At 40.4% G+C, this 16,317-nt stretch overlaps 2 protein-coding genes across 2 annotated transcripts; one reads left to right on the top strand and one right to left on the bottom strand.

The window, feature by feature from the left end:
• Positions 1-2,093: 2,093 nt before the first annotated feature.
• Positions 2,094-10,623, bottom strand: aco2 (aconitase 2, mitochondrial). Its single transcript, XM_037081944.1, has 17 exons — positions 10,562-10,623; positions 8,664-8,806; positions 7,790-8,048; positions 7,604-7,696; positions 7,355-7,513; positions 7,001-7,151; positions 6,785-6,889; positions 6,505-6,596; positions 6,178-6,283; positions 5,892-6,049; positions 5,721-5,794; positions 5,517-5,628; positions 5,151-5,429; positions 4,854-5,045; positions 4,491-4,623; positions 4,162-4,283; positions 2,094-4,033 (listed from the first exon to the last, which is right to left on the bottom strand). The coding sequence occupies exons 1-17, from the start codon at positions 10,595-10,597 to the stop codon at positions 3,899-3,901; spliced, it is 2,349 nt and encodes a 782-aa protein (XP_036937839.1). The 5' UTR covers positions 10,598-10,623; the 3' UTR covers positions 2,094-3,898.
• Positions 10,624-11,042: 419 nt separating this feature from the next.
• Positions 11,043-12,922, top strand: phf5a (PHD finger protein 5A). Its single transcript, XM_037081559.1, has 4 exons — positions 11,043-11,198; positions 11,530-11,553; positions 12,198-12,364; positions 12,704-12,922. Exons 1-4 carry the CDS (start codon positions 11,147-11,149, stop codon positions 12,791-12,793), a joined length of 333 nt encoding a protein of 110 aa, XP_036937454.1. The 5' UTR covers positions 11,043-11,146; the 3' UTR covers positions 12,794-12,922.
• The last annotated feature ends 3,395 nt before the right edge of the window (positions 12,923-16,317 follow it).

Genomic DNA, 16,317 nt, shown 5'->3' with positions numbered 1-16,317 from the left:
TCCTTTGTGTCTACAAACACATTGAGAAGAATCCTGCGGCTGCAGTGGTCAGAAATATTGTACGGAAGAAGGTGCTGTGCTCTGTGCTATATGAACACATTCTGTGTGCTTTTGTAATGAAGTTAGTATAGTTAATGATCTCACTTGCCATTGCTACCTGTCTTGCTGTCCCATTACTGATTTCATTATTTTGTATCATGCCAATGAGATTTACTACGGTATTTGAACGCCACAGTGGGCTGGGCCCTTGCAGACTTCACAGGTGCACCCTGTAATTAATTAGTCCACAACAGCCTGCTGGTACCGACCCATGCTGGCTCGTGTTGTACAGAGCTCTGCCAGAACACTGTTCATTTTATGGACAAAAGTGTGTTTTATTAGCTGTACATGTAGAGATAAGTTCCTGATGACAACAACCAGTGTTTATGATGATGTTGGATGATTGAAATGTATGTAACTCAGTTAGCTTAATGTCGTCTAATCCTCGTGGTGTAACTGTACGGTGATATATTCAGTGCAAGTTATTGGCCACTATTGATATTCATGATAAAATTATGTTGTATTTTACAGTACATGGGTAATTCCATGTGATGTATCACCCACAAAGTAGACATATTGCTATGCATCAGTGGTATTTATCAGTGATCCTTGAGGTTTGAAGATTTCCAAAGTGGTATCATGAAGTAAATGCAAATTGCCTCAAGAATGCAAAGTTTGTTGACCATATCACATCCATAACACTGGAAGTGTCCCAGTGATGCACTACTACCTGACTGCATTCAATTCAGGTAGATTTGGTGTTTTTTTATTTCTCCATCATAATAGATTCACACCTGTGTAACTTGGGCTTCCTGACTGTCAAGATGACCCTACAACCCATGCAATTCAGTACTTTGATGATGATGATCATCTGCTGAAAGTTATTAAGTACAAGATGATTTAGCGGCATCCCAACAAGTTTGGAGACAAATATGTTCCACTATGCAACACGTTAAAATGTGATTTGGAAGCTTTAAACTTCCAGTGCATGCATACACTGTGATAAGATGTTTCAGTGAAGTAGGAGACGACTTGTGTCCTAAAGTTTAACTTTCAAAGTGAAGATTATTTGCATATTTATAGATTCTGAATGTTTCAATGAGTATAGGAAACTGAAAGAATTTTAGAAGAGGCATATGACTTTTTTGAAGAAGAAAACAGAATCACACATCAAATTATTATTCACATAATAATACATCTATTTTTTTTAAAATCTTAAATCATGTCTGTTGCAGTTCTCTCAACATACACAGTCCACAGACTAACGTTGCTGCTCTAGTATTGTATCTTCTACGTTTAGGGAAATCATATTCCCCTTTTTGAGAAGAGGAAAGAAGACACTGTGGAAATTCCTCCATTTAATAATTTCCGGGGCTGTTTCTGTGACATTTCCCGAAAGAGATCAAGCCTTTTTTCCTGCAGAGAGGAGACAAGCGTCTTATTATTGAGGGATGAAAACATTCTTAAAAGGCCACGTTGGACCGTCATAATGAACAGAGGTCGGCATGTGTCGAAATATGCTGCTTAAATCCTCTTTAGACTAGTTTCCAATCCAGTTTATCCCCCATTTTCTCAGCTGATCAGTGAGGGCAGTGTCTTTTTTTTTTTTTTTAAATACATCCTGTATTAAGACAATATGAAAGTGACATGGTGGATGCAAATTTCCTCCTTGGTGGAAGCAAACCAACCACCATATTTATCCCTTTTTTTCCCCCAGACAACATGTGAGACATCTGAGCTGTCAAGACCCTGCCACTCAAAACAGGATCCATGGATTTATATTTATACATTCAAAGGGGCGCTACCATTTCATTTTGGAATCTAAATATTCTTTTGAAGTCTTTCTAAAGCCCATTTATTAAAACCAACATAATAAAGACCAGATCAGATCAGTTTTAATGCTGTTAATTTGCTCAGGGTTATCCATTCTGTACATCAACTGCATATTCACTGAGTTTTAACGAGGATAGATCAGTATATCGCTGTACATCTCTACAAATATACCAGCAACTTCACCTTATCAACAGATATTAATAACATCACCCGAGCCAATATAAATAAATGAGATCTGTGAATTTTTATTTTACAACCCATTGGCATTTCTGTAACACAGAAAAGATAATCTGGGAGAAAAAGAAAAAAACACAAACACTTAAATGTACATGGAACCAGACACTTTACATACAGTGGGTTAGAGGAAGAAAGTGGTATAACTTCACTTCATGTGATTAACTTCTTCTTCTAAACATTATATTGATCATCTGATCTGAAGTACTGATCCTCAATGTTGAGGATTTGGAGTGAAATTCAGTTAATTATACCCGAAGAGGACCAAAACCGGCTGACAAGGTAACCTCGGTTTCTTCTGAGTGGCCACATTGCTCAATTATAGCAAGTGGTAATACACAGCATCACATCAGTTTTCAGCTCTTCTACATTGTTCACAGTAGAATTGAGTGTGAAATACAATTTCAGTTCATTTGTTTAAAAGTCACTCGTTACCCTCCAAGAAGGGCACTGAGAATATGGGATGAAAGAGGAAAGTTTACCCTGTTCAAAAGGAGGAAATCTGATTTTGAACAAAATATTTAATGCAAAATACACACAAGAACTGAACCTTTTGCAGGAAAAAAGTATAAATAAATAAACAATGGGAAAAACCATATGATGCGTTTGACCTTGTGAAGAGGTTAGGACTGATCAGGAAGGCAGTTTAAAAATGGTGGTGGTGATGTTGAGGAAGAAGAGGGTTTTTTGTTACTGTAATATCAGAGTATTAAAGCATAAAAGTCTTTCTGTATATGATCTGCAGTGGTTCTCTGCAACCTTTTGTCACACTGACTGAATATGTGCTGTGATGGATAAAAATCATGATTTCCTTACAGACGGATGCAAAAAATTGACCCCTAAATGCTCTCACTGTCATATATACAGTAATCAAGTTACGCTATGTGAGTTTAATTTAGTTTTAGGTTGAAAACCACCTGTTCTCAAACTGCCTCACGTACTTATGTCATTTCCTGTTACCCAGAATGCATTTCAAACAATCCATAGAAAGACACCTGCATCAAAGCGGTAATTTTGATCAATCCAGCGAGCTACTGTGTCTTGTACACTCAACAGTATCTCCTCATGGCCACTGGGGGGAAGACAAGGATGTGAGAGAGTGAGTGAATGAATGAGTGTGCCATCAAGTTCCTTTTGGATCCATGTGTTCATAGCAAATAACACTACATTTAATGACAAATGGACCCAACCAACATCAATGTTCATCTGTTCAGAGTGAATGGGAAAAAGTCGACTAAAGCTTGTTACTGTTGCCATGCAGTGTGTAACACAATCCTAAAGCAACAAGGTGATGGAGTGTGATCAGCTGGCTGAGCTCCAGGCTGCACTCAATCTGTTTGAACAGCTGCAGAAACACCGGCAGCACATCAGCTGGCTGGATATCATGTCACTGTTTGGGTCAAAGCTTAGTGTGTCAAAGTGTGTGTGTATGTGTTTACAACAGACTCTGATGTCTAACTTGTTATCACTGTTTGACTATGAAACATAGCAGCATATAGTACCTTCACGAAAGCTATGTACTGACAAATGAAGGCTTGAGAAATCTGACCACAGACCAGTTGTTATTGTTCCTTCATCAACATTAGCTTGGCACTTAGTCTGAGGCAATCTACTGGCATCTCTGAGGTATAACCGACACGTTACTTCAGTCTAAACTGTGTGCAAATGCAGATGAAGGAACAATCATTAACATTCTTCATCCCTCTTCTTACCCACAATCCTCACCACCCTGTTTTCCCCCTGAAAATCCTCCCACCACATTTTGTCTACCCAGTCCTCCTCCTCTTCTTCTTCAATGCTGCAGCTCCTTCATCCTGTTGAGGGCGGAGCCTGCCTTGAACCATTCGATCTGTGTCTCGTTGAAGGTGTGGTTCAGTACGATGGTCTCCTCGCTGCCGTCGCTGTGCTTTACGAGTGCGCTCAGAGGCTGCAGAGAGAGAGAGAGTGAGGAGGAGAGAGAAGGAGAGAGAGGAAGAGAAGAAGTTCATGTTGGACACTTTTATTTTTAATTAACAGCTGTAGAGAAATCATTTTCTACCTATGATGACACTTTACCTTTCCTGGAGCGAAGGTTTTGAGTCCTTGGATGGTGATGTGGTCATCAGGGCGGATCTTGTCGTAGTCTGATGGGTTGTCGAAGGTCAGAGGCAGCAGACCCTGCTTCTTCAGGTTGGTTTCTGAGGACAGGAGGGAGACATTTTATTAACTGAGAGAATAACTAGTATGAATTAAAGATTTCTGTCTTCAGTCCAGGGAAAAAAACCACCATTACTTTAAATAAATACAGGAAAAACTACAAACAGGCTATGGAGCCTTCTAAGACTTGTTCCCATACACTGAATCTTATGGCAGCACTAACATCTGTAGCCGTTATTATGCAGTACCATGAATTCTGGCGAAGCTCTTGACAATGATGGCTCTTCCTCCCAGATGCCTGGGCTCCAGTGCAGCATGCTCTCTGCTGGAGCCCTCACCGTAGTTGTCATCTCCAACCACCACCCAGGAAACACTGTTGGCCTACACACAACACGACAGAAAGATTATTAAAGGTGGATTCATGTGTCATGCACCAAGACACACTAGACGGATGTATTATAAGTCATCAGGCTGTTTCTTTTATCCTATGAACGCCACAGTAACTGTGTTTACTTTATATCATTTTCTCTATGTCAGGACAGTAATGGTTTCCTGCCAAAGAGCAGCTCTGGCCCAATAATCTGGTAAACATTTCCCCTCTGCATTCTCACCTTGTAGTGACGGGCAACGTCAGGGACACCACCATAGTCGCCCGTCAGGTGGTTCTTGATCTTGTTGATGGCATCGTTCTCGCTGTTGACGGCACCAATCAGCATGTTGTTGGAGATGTTGTCCAGGTGGCCGCGGAACTTCAGCCAAGGTCCAGCAGCACTGATGTGATCTGTGGTGCATTTGCCCTTCACCTGCAGAAACAGAAAAAGTTAGAACTTTTCCATCCACAACACAAGCTGCTGCGAGAATGTTTAAATACAAACTACCAGCGTGGGCAGCCATTTGATGGGCCTGACCTTGATGAGGACCTTCAGGTCCTTCAGATCATTCCCACTCCACTTGTCAAAGGGCTCCAGCAGCTGGAGACGGTTGCTCTCTGGGCTGACGTCCACCTTGAGGCTACCACCATCGGCAGGCGGGTGCTGGTAGGTGTCCTGGCCAGGGTCAAAGTCCTTGAGAGGTAGCTCGTCTCCGTAGGGGGGATCCAGCTTGAACTTCTCACCGTTGGGGGCTGTAAGGTAATCTGTCTCTGGGTTGAAGTTCAGTGTTCCAGCAATTGCCAGGGCAGTGACGATCTGAGGAGAGGGGTGACAGAGAAGGCGTTTAGCTTCAAAAAGTAAGCTTGAGGTTGAACATCTTGGATTCTTTTAGTGCAAGTTTACCTCAGGGGAAGTAACAAAGGCGTGTGTTGCAGGGTTAGCGTCATTCCTGGCAGTGAAGTTCCTATTGAAGGAAGTGACGATGGTGTTCTTCTCTCCCTTTTTCACATCACGCCTGCAGGCAAACACGCAATGTATTAACTTATTGAATTTAACCACTCTGACAAAGCACGTCATGATTTATGTATATTCCAAAGTTACACCCACCTGTCCCACTGCCCAATGCAGGGGCCACACGCGTTGGCCATGACCACACCTCCAACATCACCGAGGATCTTTGACTACAGGAAGACAAACACATCTTAGCTTTAGTCACTTCACATCTAAATAAATCTTAAAATAAAGTTTAAGTTCCTGCCTTTGTGCACCAACACTTACATATCCATCTCTTTCAATGGTGGCACGAATCTGCTCAGAGCCGGGGGTGACTGTGAACTGAGCTTTGCACTTCAGGCCTTTATCCAATGCTTGCTTGGCCACAGAGGCTGCACGGCCCATGTCCTCATAGCTGGAGTTGGTACAGCTGCCAATTAGACCTAAAGGGGAAAGGAGCAAATGTCAGAGACTTTATCAGTGAAAACAAGCTACTACTCATGTAGTATCAGCAGTTACTTCATGTTCTTAAAAAGTAAACAGCAGCACTATGACTATGGTCATTCCTTACCAACTTTAACCTCCAGCGGCCAGCCGTTCTTCTCAGCGACAGCACCTACATCAGCCACTGGGTGAGCCAGGTCAGGGGTGAAGGGTCCGTTGATGTGGGGCTTCAGCTAGAGTAAGAAACAAAATTAAAAGAACTCAGATCTCCTCAAATACACCACATTCCATAATTAATGTGAAATAACCTCTAGTTTGGAAAGGTAAGGTTCTCCCTCTAGACTACAATTCATAAATCACCAATGACCTATGTTTCATGCATTACCTGTTCTCTACTCTGAACCATCCAACGAAAGGCAGACACACCAAAAGATTATTTCACAAATAGACTGACCTCATCCAGATTGAGCTCGATGAGCTCGTCGTACTCGCATCCTTCATCTGGTACCAACAAGTCTGAGTATTCGTCAGACAGGCTAGCGATCTCTGGGGAGAAGCAAGAGGATGAGTGTTGAGACAATCAAATAGGACACCAGACTTTCTTCTGTTACAAGCTACTTCTATGAAAATGGGGAGGGACACAAACACATACAGTTTATATAGTGCTATTACAAATACTTAACAACACTATCAAAATTGTATGTAATCATGAAGGACCAAACCCCAAAACATACCTGCACGTCCAGTCTTCTCCAGGTAGGTCCGCATGCGGTGGTTGTATGGGAACACAGAGGTTGTGGCTCCAATTTCTGCTCCCATGTTGCAAATGGTCGCCATTCCTGCACAAATCAGAACAAAACAAATTAAAGTTAGATATAAGCCAAACAGCCAATAGGCAAACACATTCCCAAACTGTAATCAAGTAAGGTTTTGAAAAGCTTTGCACTGACCTGTGCATGAAATGGAGTCAACTCCTGGTCCGTGGTATTCAACAATGGCCCCAGTTCCTCCCTTCACAGTCAGGATGCCGGCCACCTTCAAGATGATATCTTTAGGAGACGTCCAGCCTGAGAGGGTGCCTGTCAGCTTCACGCCAATCACCTTGGAGGAAGAGATTGATCTGTTAAGTGTTATAATGAATTTAATGTGACGAAAAAAAAAAAAAAACTGCAATAACTACTGTGTCCAGACAAAAGAAATGGAAAATTTAGGATAGAGGTGACACAACAAAAGGTAAACAAAGTAAACAAAGGTTCAAGACGACAAGGCCAACAAAATGCATTAAAACATTGTATTCTGCTGACCTTGGGACACTTGAGCTCCCAGGGGATTCCTGCCATGACATCTACAGCATCTGCTCCTCCGACACCGATGCAGATGGCACCAAGCCCACCACCATTTGGTGTGTGGGAGTCTGTGCCAATGAGCATCACTCCTGGGTAGGCATAGTTCTCCAGGATGATCTGTTCGTATGTGAAATCTAATGTTAGCATGCATAAATTACAGCTAATGATCATTTAGAGGCACTGCATCTGCACTTTAAGCAATAATACCTGATGGATGATTCCAGAGCCTGGTTTCCAGAAGCCTACTCCATATTTTGCTCCAGCGCTTGCCAGGAAGTTGTAGACTTCCTGGTTGATTTCCTAGAAGGGGAATCATGACAACAACACATGTTAGCAACTCATTACAACATTATTCATGAGAGATAATTATTGTCAAAAATAAGTTCCCTTTACCTTTGCTCGGGCCAGATCCTTGACTCCTCCGGTCTGGGCCTCGATCAGGTGATCACAGTGGATAGTGGAGGGCACAGCCACCTTGGGCAGGCCGCTGCTGATGAACTGGAGCATCGCCATCTGGGCCGTGGCATCTTGCATGGCCACACGGTCGGGACGCAGTCGCAGGTAAGTGCGGCCGCGGTCGATCTCTTGATTGTGGGGGTCATCGAGGTGGCCGTACACGATCTTCTCTGAGAGGGTAAGGGGGCGGTTGAGTCTGGACAGAAAATAGAATATACAAGTTTATTCATATTAGGTCATTGCCATGTGAGAGGAAGTTTCAGCAGGGCAAAAGTAAGATGATAAGAATAAATGTACAGTATTCAAAACATGTATAAAGAAATGAGGTGTTTGGTTTTTTTCTCTTTTTTTACATACAAAAAACACACATTACTGTGGAAACAAGAAGCTTATAGTATTATGTTATGTTATTGGATCCAAAGTAAAATATTGTAGGTTTCCTCTTCTGATTTAAGTAAAATCAAAAAGTTGTTTCTTTTCATCTAACAATATTTCTTCATTGTGTGGTCCTATAATTAGCAGTGTATTCCAGTCTAAACTTCGGGAGTAATTACAGGCCTGAACAAGCAGAAGCCAACAATCTTCACATTCAGCACAGAACTGTGTCTGTCCTTTACAAACACACACCCTCTTATGAACAGCGAGCTGACTACAGCTAGTAAAAGGGCTACAACTGTGATGGAAAGAAAATCTGTGTTAAAGGGCAAACAAACCCTAGAGATTAAACATTTGCAGAGATAACAGTGTGTTTATGGAATCAGTGATGTGATTCAGAGCAAATATAGAGCAGAGTTGAGGAGAAAACACTGACCTTTTTCGCACAATGTCTACGTTGGATTGAAGCCTCTCGTAGTTGACGAAGGAAGATGGCTCGAAGCGGCTCATAGACACATTGGCCTTGGCTCTGTAGGCTGCTGATACATGCAGGCGCCGTACACCATGGCCCAGAGCCAGCTGGAGATGTTGGCAACATAAACATTATCAGGTTAAACAAATAGATTAGCCCTCACTCAAAGGATTTATTTTTAACATTTTGGTATCGATTTTATATTCTTCTTCTGAAAATCTTCTTTGAGAAATAGAACTGAGAGAGCAGACTGAGAAAATATTTAACTTATAGTACAGCTGTATTCACATGGAAGAATGACTGGAGGTCAGCGTGTGAATGCAATGCTGAGTGGCAGTTCACTCCCAAGCCTCAGATATCAGGGTGATCCCAGGTCGACATGATGGCCGACCACAAATACAACAGTGGAGATGCCAACTCCAGTCACCTAAAACATTTCTGACATCTTCCCTGCCAATTTGTTGATAATCACACATGTTAGAGAAGCTACATCATTCTATTTTCAGATCAGTTTGTGGGACTGTGTGCACTGTTCACATTAGATGAGGGGACATAAGGACAAGGGCTGAATAAAGTTCCTGGACCAAGCTACTTTTAAGGTGCCCTTAACCCATAAAAGCTACCGATTTACTGCCAGGAGACTACTGCTTGCTGATAGTATTTGTAAAAAATAAATACTGCCAGAATAAAGCAAGCGTGATGAAGTGGCTCCTTCCAAATAGTGGATTGAGTATGCTATCAAAGCAGACACACAAGAGAACCAACACTGAAACAGCTGAAGGTCTTCAATGACCAGACAAGGCATTTACAATTAGCTGACATTCAGGGGAAGAAGTGACACTGAGCAGCTGAAACTACAACCATTAATCTGCTGACTTTTGCTGTCAGATGCTTATAGCAGAGAGTTGCTGTCAATCAATTAAGGAGCTTTTCCAGCATTTAATACATTGTTGTGACATAAATAAGAGCCAAGAGAAAGGTTTAAACTGAAGCTGGCCTGAGTCACTTTATGAGGTATAATCCCCAGTTTTTATTGGCTCAAGGTCCTCAAAGAATTTCTGACAACTCCAGTGGAGATTTACAAGACAAGTGAGTGTATCCTTGCCATTATAGAGTCTGGTCAGTGTCATTAACTGGAGTACATGTGATTTTTAGTTTTAAGATTGTAGTTTGTGCATTACGTCGTCATTAGAGAAGGGTGCTCTGGTGATCCGCTTTCCTGATCTGTCACCCAGGTCAAAGTAAATGTCAAGGTGAACTCAAACAGACTCAAAATTAACTTTTGGCTCAGACATTGGGAGTTTAGACACATGGTGCGCCCTTATCAATAGGTCAGCAACAAAATCCTGTCAGCGGCGGCTAAAACTGTAAGGCAGACTGAATAAATTGCTTTAACTTGGCTTAATACAAAATCAATAGGTTAGATATTGCCTGATGTATTATTTGCTTCATTTCCACAAACATGTTTTCTGTCTTTTACACGCTGATCGCCTGTGAGGCTGCTGGGAGCTCTAACCTTGTGGTTAACCTTGCTGCTAGACACCAAACTCCGTGTCTTAGGCGAACCTAGCTATGTTCATTTAAGGACTCGGGATGTCGGTGATATGTCCTTGTTAATAAAAACATTATCCGCATTTTATTGATCCAGTGGCAAACCAGCTGTTACTAACTGGATGCGTCCAGTGCAGTCAGGACACGATGACCTGGCCAGCTAACCGGTGACTGTTTCACAGCTTATTTATCATTAGAAGTTGCTTTTAGAGATTTAATTGTGTTAGGTTAAGGTTACATTACATTCATAGCCGGTGACATCCTTCAGTAGTTAACGAATATGGTAGAAATAGACAATTTTGGTCTCTTACCTGGAGCCGGGCGACAGTGAGACAGTAGGTTGCCATTTTGTTCACTGACAAAGATGTGTCGGTCTATGGTGACGTCACATATATATAAGCCGCGGTCTCGCAGGTCCTTTAAGGACAAAATGTTTACGGATTTTATATTTAGATTGTTCTCGAAATGTGAGTTAAACTTAAGATGCGTTAGTATCAGTTAGAAATTATCTTTACATTTTTTTCTTTTACAAATTTACACGTTTTTACAAATTGAAATTTACCCATGTAAAATAGAGATTTCATCTGTGATTTATTTGTATATGGCTGAAAGGACATTTTAGTTTATTTCTTCTTTTTATCGTTATATGGTTATTTACACGTCATTCCAATTTTTGTATAAATACGTAATTTTTGGTAAAATACAATATTTTGATATTGAGATATCCATAGACATACATTTATATATGTATATGGAGAGATCATCGTTTTCTTTGTTCTTTCCTTTTGGAGACGCTAGGTGGCGGTAATGCAACTTCTCGTACTAAGTTTACTGGTCAGAGTTCAAAGTTCACTCGACACTGCAGCGCTCGCCTTACGTTCCCATGCTAGCCGACGATGGCTAAACATCATCCAGATTTGATCTTTTGCAGAAAACAGGCCGGTGTCGGTAAGACTTAACCCATTTCATTGAGCACGTCATGTAATATTGGTATTTTCTGCTGCAGCTTAATGTCGTCTGTTGTTGTTTAGCTCGATATAATGTTAGCCGCTATGCTAACGGTAGCAGCATGGATTTCATTGAAAGTATGGAGCTAGCTTGGACATGTCTACAACTTTAAGTCGCTATAAAGGCTAATGTTACAGTTTTACAGAAATGTGCTAACTTGTATGTGTAGATATGAGGAAGGTAAAGATTATTGTCTCGGAGCTAGCAGAACGATGTGAGTGAATTATTTAGCCTGGCCACACAGTCTGACTGCTTTGTTTTCATTCCGCAGCTATCGGGAGACTTTGCGAGAAGTGTAAGTATTTCCTGCTGTGATTAATATTACAAATTTGATATTTGAACAGTTGTGTGTTTTCACCGAAGCTTACATTAATTATTAACGCCTGCTGCTGTGTGTTTTAGTCCATGTTGTCCTCACTTATGCATATGTAGCAGCAACGTTGGGTGTAAATAAGCATTTAATCAGACAGTTGTTCACACTTAAACCACAGCCCCAAAAGCCAATCATGTTTAAAAGAATAAGTGTAATTTCATGTCTTTTACAAACAATACTTGCCTTCTGTATTGATAAACCATTGACATTCCTATAAACGTTTGACTACAGAGGTGCCATTGGAGTTGTGCTGGATGGATTTGGCACCTGATGAACCTCAAGTGAATTGATTCTAGTGTTGTTATGATACAGTTTCTCATAAACACTTTAAAGCGTACATTGTGTGATGCAGCCTCCGGAAGAACAAGCAGCTCGAAGACACCTCATTGAGTTGAAGAAAGCTTGTGCTCATATCTCTTATTTCAAAGACTGAATTATCAATCAAAAAAAAAAGAAGTGTGGCTTTACATTGACAAACACCCAAATAAGCACATTTGATTTATAAGGTGAAGTCAATGTAAGGAACAAAAACTTTTGACCATTTTTAATTACTTCTATCCTCCCAGGTGATGGAAAATGTGTCATCTGTGACTCCTATGTGAGGCCTTGCACACTGGTGCGCATCTGCGATGAGTGTAACTACGGCTCCTACCAGGGACGCTGTGTCATCTGCGGAGGACCCGGCGTGTCTGATGCCTACTACTGTAAAGAGTGCACCATTCAGGAGAAAGATGTGAGTGTCACCTTTATTTTTTTTTTGTATATTTGACATGGAGCATTTAGGCAACAAAGTAAAGAAAGAGACTGTGTTGAACTTGCCATATTTATCTGGTTTTTGTTATCTTGCATTACTCTATATAATTAAGTGAGTCTTGGTGAAGTAAGCAGCACTTACTTACCAACATCCCATAGCGTAAATTTTTAACGAGTTGGGAGTGAGGCTCAAAAATCATTTTATTATTACAAATATGATCATTAAACTCTTTACTGTATATTTTAAGAACTGTCTTGCTCCTTTGAAATTAAACTGTTTTTTTTAACTGGCATCCCCTCCTCTCTGTTTCTTTTACAGCGGGATGGCTGTCCTAAGATTGTGAATCTTGGCAGCTCCAAAACAGATCTGTTCTATGAAAGGAAGAAGTATGGCTTCAAGAAGAGGTGAAGACGCTACTGCCCAGTCCTTGTTTTAGTTTTTCAGCTTTTGCAGATTTTTTTTTTTTTAATTTTTTTTTTTGAAACCTCAAGAAATGTTTTTTGACTTGTCAATAAAGCTCTCTTTTATATTTCGGTCTTCAACTGTGGAGACTCTTTTCTTTACATCCTCTAAGTGAATTTCCTCCACCAGAGGGTGATGTTTCACACTGTCTACTGTGTCTTCTACACACCCCTAACAGCTCACACTGCCCTGATTTCTAAATCGCACAACCTATTTGTGGACTTGCATTCAAATTGGAGAGAATCACAGGAAATTAATGATTATGAGATCAGACAATTTTGCAATGACAGATTAAATTGTAGTGCCAGGAAAAACTCCACATGAATAAAACACATGAATGAGTAGACTTGAATGAATGGCAACATTTTGATAATTTAATTCAGTGGGGTTTTTTTGTGCAAATGTCCTGACACATAATGTTATCACACAAATCAGATGACTGTAGAAGAGAAGGTTGAAGAACTCTTAACACTAGGATACAATACAATTACTCATACAATACAATTATATTACATGGAATCAGAAAGTAGCCTGCCACACATATTTCTATATTGTCTTAGTTGGTCCAACAGCCTTGAGTCCAGACTCAGGTTAAGAACTGTACCCATTTTTTAAAACCTATATTCATGTGATATTGGACACCATTGTGGGTTTGAGCTTCAGTAAAATTTGACTGGATTTAGGTCTTGTAAATGTGACTGTGCACTGCTAAAATATGAAGAAACATCTATGTACAAAAGGAAAGTCAACACAGACTCTCACCAAGGCTTTTTTTTTTATATGCACTGTAAATACAAATGGTAGACACTGAAAATGTTGGGACATTTCTTGTGAATACCTGTTTTAGCTTGACTACTTTAATTAACCGACAACATGCCCTCACATGGGTGTCACAGCTGATAATGGCACTGTAGGCGACGTGTTAGGCTTAAAGCAGACTTAGACCAGTTTTACACATTGAGGTGTGTTTACAGATCTAGAGGAGTACCACAGCACTTGTGAAATAAGTATTCTGAAGCCTTTCATGGCTTCAGTGAAAGCTGCAGGTGATCTGAAAAAATGCCTCCAGTGATGCCAAGTTGCATTGTGGGTAATATAGTGGCCAGGATTTGAAAAGCAGTCCAATATTGTAGCATTGCATTCCTTTAACGTAGCTACATTCATTATGGACAGTTTAAGAAACAAAAACAAAAAAAGATCATTAGTGGCCCAGATGTACCAGAGATATCATCATATTGATTCCACGCATCCTCCTCTCTGCCCAGAGTGCAACATCCAGAGTGACATCACTGGAGGCACTTTTATCAGATTACACTCAGCCTCCTCCGGAGCCACAAAGTGCTTTAGAGGGCATTTCACATATGCAGTAGTACTCAGACGTACAAGACCTTTAAACACACTTTAAGATTTCATCTCCAGCTGCCTAACAATTGAAGTCCTGTTAGCATCTGACAGTCTTGTCTTAAGCACACATTTGACACCAGTGGTATAAAAAGTATTCAGATCCTTTAAATCAAAGTACTTTTATCAGCAAAAGTGACAGATAAAAGTACACACTGCACTAAAATGTCCCTGTCAGTGGTTTCATATCATATCTGATGTTTTTGGACTGCTGGATTCATGTGTATGCTTATTTCTGTATATGATTAAGGTTGAGCTCATTTTAACTACTTTAGTATAATCTGCAGCCATGCATCACATTCTATAAGACAATCATTTGTAGTGTTGCTGTCCTGTGAAAAAAGACAAAGCACCTTTTTAAAGCTTTGCCAGGATGCATTCTCCAGCCAATGTAAGCAGGCTTTTCAGCAGTTCACTAAGCTTCAGGGCACCTAGAAGGAGAATTTTCTCAACCAGTAAATACACACGTTATCCTTCAGTCTATCAGAAACATTCAATAAATCAACAGTTGCTCAGTGGACAGGAAGGTTACAAGAGCCTATAATGTGAAGAACTATTTACTACATCTGTCAGGCAAATATTGTGGGGCAAAAAGGACAATGTTTTCCACTGAGATGTCAAATCTGTACCTCAGTAGCCCATGACTTAAAGTTTTTTCACAGAGAAAAATCAGCTCTTATAGTTGCTGCTCTGTATCTGACCTTTTACGTCCTATGATGCTGAGTGCATTGTAAAGCAGCATGGAAAGTGTTCTCAGTGCTACAGGTTGGGGAGGAAGCAACCATCAGTTTGACTATCACCAAACTGCTGAGTCACTGTGAGTCTCCAGAACCGCTTCACTCTCACATGACCTGATTTCGACCGTCAACAGCGAGTCTCCACAGCTCTTACATCCGCTGTGCGCAGGGCTGAACCGGCTGATGAAATGACAAGCCAATATGATTGTTTACATTCCATTTCTTCACGGAAACATTTGGTTTGTGATGATATCGAATTTCAAAGATTTTTTTCAGCATCCTTTGGGCTTTGTAAAAGAAAAACAATCTGTTTTTTGTGTCTTAAAGCATTTTGCTTGAACAACAGTCCTATAACCATACTCACATTGTTTTGAAAGAAGAGACAGCAGGATGTAGATATAGGAGCCAAAGTAACATTAGAAATAATCATAAAATATTCATACTGGTTATGCCTTACAAGACGAGATCATTTTAATTCACATCTTCACAACTCACAACATAGATGTCTTACATTGTTAGAAGTGGGACACATTTAGTTCTTTTTTTGTGTGTTGTAGTCAGCTTAACTAGAAATCAATATTACACCTTAAAGGATGAATTCACCCCAAAATTTAAATTCTCATTATCTGCTCATCACCATGCAGATGGTAAAGTCAGATGAAATTTTGTGGTTCACAAAACATCCATGGAGCTTCACAGCAAAACAACGTTGCAGCATTCTCCTAAACAACTGAACAGCATGGGGACACATGTTAAAACTTGACAAATAAAAGGGTAGCTAAAACCATTAACATGTACTGGCTCCACACAGCTTGTCTGGTGTAATCAAAGTGTCCAGAAGCTCCAAGTGTGTGTGAGTGTAAAGATGTCAGCTTTAAAAAGAGAATAATGTCTTTTCAAATCATTTTGGGATCTTGAAGCTGTTTGTTATTTTCGTGCGGACCCCCCCAAAAATGTCACGTCATCATGATTTTAATAACGAGAATGTGAAAATGAAAATTGTGTTGCAAAAATGGTTTTCTTTACCACATCATGCAGCCCCAATTTGCACCTTTAGATCTTAAACATAGTTTTAGATTTTTATAACAAGTGAAGCTTAATCTGCTGTTCACTGGAAAACAGCATGTTTTTGAATGTTAATATTCATTATCACAAAGACTAGAAGATGTATTGTATTATTAAGTAATGCAGTACAAAGTGGGTTCAGCATGGTGTCTCCTGGCAGCAGGTCATCTGAAATGCTGAATGCTGTGTTACACTTTCAGGCTTCTTTCAGCCTCTTCTTGAACTTCATCAGTCTTTTACTCACTCCAGTCTTTCACACTGACCTGG

The sequence above is a fragment of the Acanthopagrus latus genome, chromosome 20, assembly GCF_904848185.1.
Source record: "Acanthopagrus latus isolate v.2019 chromosome 20, fAcaLat1.1, whole genome shotgun sequence".
NCBI lineage: Eukaryota > Metazoa > Chordata > Actinopteri > Spariformes > Sparidae > Acanthopagrus > Acanthopagrus latus.
The sequence above is the reverse complement of the archived record's forward strand: the minus strand, read 5'-3'. Positions and strand labels throughout refer to the sequence as shown.